Source organism: Entamoeba invadens (assembly GCF_000330505.1).
Source record: "Entamoeba invadens IP1 unplaced genomic scaffold scaff_1105074724332, whole genome shotgun sequence".
Classification (NCBI taxonomy): Eukaryota; Evosea; order Mastigamoebida; family Endamoebidae; genus Entamoeba; species Entamoeba invadens.
The window spans coordinates 29,161-35,579 of record NW_004191636.1 but is presented as its reverse complement, the minus strand read 5'-3'; the positions used below and the strand labels follow the sequence as shown (position 1 = coordinate 35,579).

The 6,419-nt window shown below is 34.5% G+C and overlaps 4 protein-coding genes across 4 annotated transcripts; all 4 read right to left on the bottom strand.

Moving 5' to 3' along the window:
- Positions 1-620: 620 nt before the first annotated feature.
- Positions 621-2,750, bottom strand: EIN_197540 (cullin-4B, putative; the record flags this gene model as incomplete). The annotated part of the gene is made up of 1 exon (XM_004183129.1): positions 621-2,750. The coding sequence occupies one exon, from the start codon at positions 2,748-2,750 to the stop codon at positions 621-623; it is 2,130 nt and encodes a 709-aa protein (XP_004183177.1).
- Positions 2,751-3,641: 891 nt separating this feature from the next.
- Positions 3,642-4,643, bottom strand: EIN_197530 (hypothetical protein; the record flags this gene model as incomplete). Its single annotated transcript, XM_004183128.1, has 2 exons — positions 3,642-3,814; positions 3,860-4,643. The coding sequence occupies 2 exons, from the start codon at positions 4,641-4,643 to the stop codon at positions 3,642-3,644; spliced, it is 957 nt and encodes a 318-aa protein (XP_004183176.1).
- An 86-nt stretch (positions 4,644-4,729) lies between these two features.
- Positions 4,730-5,488, bottom strand: EIN_197520 (actin, putative; the record flags this gene model as incomplete). The annotated part of the gene is made up of 1 exon (XM_004183127.1): positions 4,730-5,488. One exon carries the CDS (start codon positions 5,486-5,488, stop codon positions 4,730-4,732), a length of 759 nt encoding a protein of 252 aa, XP_004183175.1.
- A 703-nt stretch (positions 5,489-6,191) lies between these two features.
- On the bottom strand, positions 6,192-6,413 carry EIN_197510 (Hypothetical protein; the record flags this gene model as incomplete). The annotated part of the gene is made up of 1 exon (XM_004183126.1): positions 6,192-6,413. A coding segment is annotated over one exon (222 nt), but the record flags the coding sequence as incomplete, so codon positions are not given.
- Between the last annotated feature and the right edge of the window lie 6 nt (positions 6,414-6,419).

Here is a 6,419-nt window from a genome sequence, read left to right as displayed (position 1 = left end):
TCGCTTTGAAACGAAGTCGACCAAATGCAAATTGTTTTCGACGCCATCCTTTGTCTCGAGATATTGCTGGACCTCTTTTCTGTTATTTCGTTGTTTATCAAGTCAAGCAGAATTCTGCGAACTCTTTTTTGAAATTTAGACTCCCCGTTTGTATCATAGCGATGAGCTTTTCCTTTGTCAAAACCATTTGAATCTTCTTATTTGGTTGACTTGAAGTGAGTGTAATTACTTGTTGAGTCGTAGTAGATGTTCTTTGTAGAAGAACGATTGGTTGATCGTCTTTGATATGAAGTTGTTGTTTGACTTTCATCAACAACGTGCTTTTGTCGACGCACATGTCATCAATGAAAATTTCGTGATTTCTCACTTCGACTTGCATTGATTGTGTCTCCGTTAAAATGTCCAAGAGGACACTTTCTTGATTGAATAAATGTGGGACACAAAACACGTTTAACGTCTCAAGCTCGGTAACAAGTGATTCGGCAAGTTGGATGTTTGACATGATTATGTAGTGATGCAATTTTAGTGTTCTTGTGTTGAAATGACTTTTATTTGCTCACAATTAAAATGATAATAACTCAAAACAACAGAATCATATGATTATAATTCAATAACATCATTCATGCAATGTAATGGAATAAGTTTGCGTCTTGGTCATCTCGAAGAATGTACTCCTTCTCAATCAAATATTCAATCCCCTTCTTCATGGTCTTCACCTCAAATCCATTCCCAAATGTGGTGACACTCTCCTTCGTAAGGTCATCATACTTCATATCTTTCTTCTGCTTCATTAACTTCGTCAAGAAACAGATAACTGACGTAAAGACCTTTTCTTCTTCCTCCTCAGTCTTCTCTTCTTTGTGCTCTTTCTTCTTGTTTTTCCTTTCGATTTTGTCGAGCAAAAAGTCGTCGATGGATTCGTTGCCGGTGAGGCAAACTCGTTGGTCACTATTGATTGCAACTAATCCACTTTTCACTAATGTTCTGAGGTGTGGCATAAAACACTCTAATTTGTCACTAATCGCTTTTTGTAATTCAACGACAGTATACTCACTCCCTTTTCCCTCTTTGAGTGACATCAGATGGATCATTAAATACTGAATGTATGACACAGTCACTTTCTTCTTTTTACCACTCACTTCATAACTTAACACAACTGACGAGTTGAGCTTGTCCATCTCAAGACGCCTCTCTTGGTGCCTTGCACAGTACCACGACACAAACTTCTCCCACACCCTTTTGATCTCATCACTGAGGATAACATCCTCGTAACTCTCGCTGTTCGTGACAAGAAATTTGGAGAATACAGTCACACCCATTTTAACAGAGGGGTGTTCCTTTTCTTTGAACTGTTGTGTCATTTCCAAAGACAGTGTAGTGTCGCTCAGTATTTTCTTCAGTCGCTGTGATAGTGCATTTCCAAAGTTCTTGCTGATTTCATCGACAACTTTAGTCTCGACTCCCATACTCTTTGACGTCCCTTCAACAATTCGTTTAATTAACAGTTTCTGGTAAATCGCAATGAAGTTTTCTTTGCTTGGGAGGTACATCGCAAGGTCGATGACTTCTCCCATCTTACTTAGAGCCATTTCTTCACTCGCAGTAGTAAGTACCTTCTGGGAGTAACTCCCCATTATGGCCTCTACAGTCTTTTCCTCCCCTTTCTCTTTAAAGCTGCTTCGCGAGAGACAGTTCTTCATCGTGTTACTAACACATTCGACTAAGTAGACATTCCCGTAGAAGTACGTTCTTTTCATGTGTTCTGCCTTCTCCTTCATAGCAATTAAATAATTCATGGCACCCTCAACACTCCCCGTGGTCTTCTCACTTTCTTTCTCTTTGTCGTCGAAAAGTCGCTTGAAAAACTCGCGCGTGATCTCCACAAAAGGAGTCGCCTCCTTCGGCCCATCAAACAATTTGCTGATCACAAGTATCTCCTTCTCCTTATTTCCTTCAAGAAGTTCGCGATATGAACTCACGACTTTTGGCGATATTTGATCGATGATTTCCATATGAAGTAAATTGGTCATTGGCAACTGCATATTCGGCAACAGAGCCTGATTAATCATCGAACGCTCGTTATCGACGAACTTGATGAGCTGATTGAGCAACTCTGAGACGTTTAATTTGTCGAGTGTGGCTAAGAATGCTCTGTAATCTGTCAGCGCCTGTTCCTCGTTCTTTCTTTGAAATGATTGGAGGTGGAAAGCGAGTTGTTCGTCGAAGTGGAATTGGAGAATTGAAAGAATTGCGTGGAGGTCGTTTGTTTTGAGTTGTGCGGAGAACCTTGCGGTGCTAATGAGTGATACAAGCACATCAAAGATCTTAACATTGACAACGAGTTTCTCAAAGAATGTTTCTCTGAACGTGTGTTTAAGTACAGATTTGACAGTTGCGTTCACCCGTTGGTGTGGGCAATAGTCAAGACAACTGAATACAAAGAGGAGGTACTTCCTGACATTTTTCCACTCATCAAATTGCTTCTGGAGAAGTGTTGGAATAAGCTCTTGCTTTGTTTTCTCTAACACAGCAAACTCCGCGTTTAAAAAAGTTTCAAGGACCACCTCCAACTTTTCAAGACCATAGTCTGCAGTGTATGAGATGTCTTCGAAACACGAGTATATTAGAGAGTGCGTGTTATTGATTAAAGTGATTGAAACTGAACCCTTGAATAGGGAATTGAAAAAAGAAGTCAACTCGACAAATAAAGTGTCGATGCGTGTCTTCTCATCAGTGGTGATCGTTGACATGATTGGGTGTGGACTTTTTTAGTTGGCTTTTTCTTTCACTTTTTGATATCCACTTTGGTATTAGTTTTGATGATTCTTTTTCTTGGAAAGTATAGTATTTCAACATCTGAATTGTATCAAAATTTTGGCATTTTTTGTGGATATTGGTTCATTTTTTAAATTGTAATTATTTTTCTTTTTTATTTTTTATAGATTGTCTATAATTCATTTTACTATAATCAATTGTTTTTATTAATTAATGTTTTAATAAGAAAATAATTGGTTAAAATGATTATTTTTCTTTTATAATTTCATTAATTACTTCACCTATCTAAAACTATGGCATTATTGGGGTGTTTTTGTTTGACAGTTTGTGTCAAGTATTGTTTCCAAAAAAGGCTTTTGGTAATTCAAATCAATAGTTAAATTATAGTAAAAATTAAATAAACAATAGTACATGTTTTCCAAAATACTCTTTTTTTGTCATTAGTTTTTGTAAATCCAACCTGACATACACAAATAGTTTATTTGGGATTGATGTATTTTTAAATAATACAATATAATCTATAAAACTATCAATAATATATTATTTATATTTAATTACTATTATATTATAGATAATTATTAATTCATTAAAACTATTTTATTGTTTTTTTTTAATAATAACAAAGTTACAAATCTTTTGAATAAAAATAAAAGAAAAAAATATATATTTTTTATTTGTTTTAATTATAGTTAATTATTAATAAATTATGATTTAAAATAGTATATAATTGTTTCAGAAGAAGAAAATTACACTTTAAAAAAAACTATAATATTATAGTATTAAATTATAAAAAAAATGTTATAATTTAACATATAAAACGTTTTTACATCTAAACATATTATAAAACAAATTCTATTTATAATTAATTATATTTTCCATGTGTTAATAAGGTTGTACTTTTTGATGGATTCTTTTAACACAACCCCATCATCAGATGAGTCGTTTAAATCTGTTTTTGGTGTTTCGTAGTACCTTTCCCCTGATGTTATAGTTATGTTGTGCTCGTCATTAAAGAAAAAGACGTCATTGATTGGAGCATCTAAGTGTCAGACTTGAGTTTTCAAGTAATCTTCAAACAACAAACAGGAGAGACAGAGAGACTTGATAAAGGCAAACGTCTTTGTGTTGTAAAAATAGAGATTGCCATTATCATTTCCAGTCACAAGTGTGTTGTTTATGATATCAAATCCGATGCGTTGATTTGTCGAAGCGGACCGTACGAGGAGCGCGACGGGATTTGCAAAGTTTCTGAAATCGAAGACATACATCTTATCATCTTTCCGTGTTGCGACAAATAGTATGTTATCGTCGAACACTCTGAGCGCTGTGATCCCTTTCTTTAAGTCGATTTTGTTGTACACCTCCATCTCATCTCCGCCAACAACAGATAAGTATCCGTCATATGAGCCACACGCTAAAAAATTTGATGACCCAAATTTTGCAATTGAACTGACTGCGCCCATCTTGAGGCGTTTTGATGTGACAGGCTCTGAATAGTCGATTTTGTACTTAAAAAGAGTCGAAGAGTGATACGTGTAAAACCCCGTTTTGTTGTCGTAAATAGTTGAGTTTGATGTTGGAAGAGGGTTGTATGAAAGAGTGGGTTTTGTTTTCAACGCACTTAAAAGTTGAATTGGTTGCGAGTGTTGATGTGACAAGAGTCCAAATTGTGTTGGGACAATTGATGATACTGTCGGCTTTATTGATGTAATCACTGGGTTTGTTAATTGGAAGTTTTCCAGAAACTGACTCGTTTGGATTTTGTTGTCATCAGTTATGGTAATAATAGAGTTATTATATATCACGCTTCGGAGTGGTGGAGATGAGAGGACGATATTTGAGACTACCTGTGGTTGTGTTGTGAGCATTAAATATTATAGTTTTTTAATTATACAACAATAAATAATTAATATTAATAAAACAATAACTATTAATTTAACTATTAATTTAACTATTAATTATAATATATGTTTATTACATTAGAACCTCTTTCATCATACATTGTTTTTGAAATAGCACATTGATTGAAAATATTTAATTCACCAAATATAGATGCTCCGATATATGCCTCGATTTTTGTGTCAGGCATTGTTATTGTTTGACATTTTATATATTGTGTCACTAATTTTTGTAATTCATTTTCAAGTCTTTCAGACAGATTTGGTAACAAAGAAGACCCTCCAGACACCACTATATTTCTTAAAAAAGTTGATCTACAGTCGACATCACTTTTCATAATCGAGTTATATACCATGTGATGAATACCTAACCCTTCTTCTCCAATTATAGAAGGTTGAAAAAGTATTTCAGCGCCAACGAAAAGTTCTTTTCCAATTTTGATTTTTTGTCCATCTGGCAGTTGAAATGTACTTTGGACGACTTGTAATTGGTTTAGCACTTCTTGATTGAAATTCAAAGACACGTATCCAAATTGCTCTTTAATCTCTCTTGCAATGTTCTTACCAACGTGTTTTATATGAAAAATTTCATTCACGTGTTTCAATTGTTCCAAAATAAAATCGGTTATTTCACCACCACCAATTGGACTTGTAGTAATAGCGTGATGAAGAGGAGTACCTTCAAACAAAGGAACACATTGAGTCACTCCATCCCCCATTTCTAATACAAGAGCTGATGATATCCCCGATGCATATAATGAAAATGTGCTTTGTTGTCCCATGAACATACCAGCAACTCCAAAATCTTCAAACATAATTTGAGCCGTCTTTTCTTTGTGTTGTTTTGGGTTCAAAGCACTTTCAGTCACAATAATTCTTTGCTCAGAAGGGTAACTCCGCAACTCTTCATTTTATGTGTGTCTCCATATTTCAATCATGTCATCAAAGTTTGTGATAAGTCCATGCTTAATTGGACTTGTAATATCAAGATATGGTTTGTTAATCGCATCATCACCCACAAAAATTTCTTTAGAGTTTCTGCTGTGAATTTCACTTGAAATTTGTCGACCAACTACTGTCGGAAAATACGCCCGTGGATTTTCATTGCCAGAAAATCCCGCCTTTGTAATTAAAGAGCCACAGTCGAGTACAATTGCAGGGAATTCATTATCCATTTTCAATTCAATTCTTCACTATTAAAGATCTTAATAACTGAAAGTTTTTAAACATCATATATCGAATTCATTTGTCAATTGATGTATTTATAAGTATAGTCTAACGAAAAAACCTTCTGAAACCATTATTGATGGTTTTTTATAAGACCAATTTTAGACTGCAGAAAGTAAAATTTCAAATTTCTATGGAAAAAATAAAAAATATTTGAAGTTAAAATAATACCATCAAAAATAGTTTAAAATATTAATAATTGTGGTTGTTTTTGAAAAACAATCTCTAGAAGGCTGTTTCGTTGCAGAAGGTTGATTCGGCTGACTGTAACAGATTTCTTAACAAACACAGTTATTTACTTCTTTTGGGTGACCCTATCGCGTCGTCAACTTCTTTCTTAATAATCGACATTTCTAACTCAGTGTCATGCAATTCTCCAGTGAGTTCAATTTGTTTCCCAATGATCGTGCTGAGGGACTTTCTCTTAGTTGAAGGCTTCTTGAAATTTTCAAACAGTTTCGTTGGTGTTGTTTCTTCTTCTCTTTTGTATTTACGATTCACCACACACATCTCCTTCTC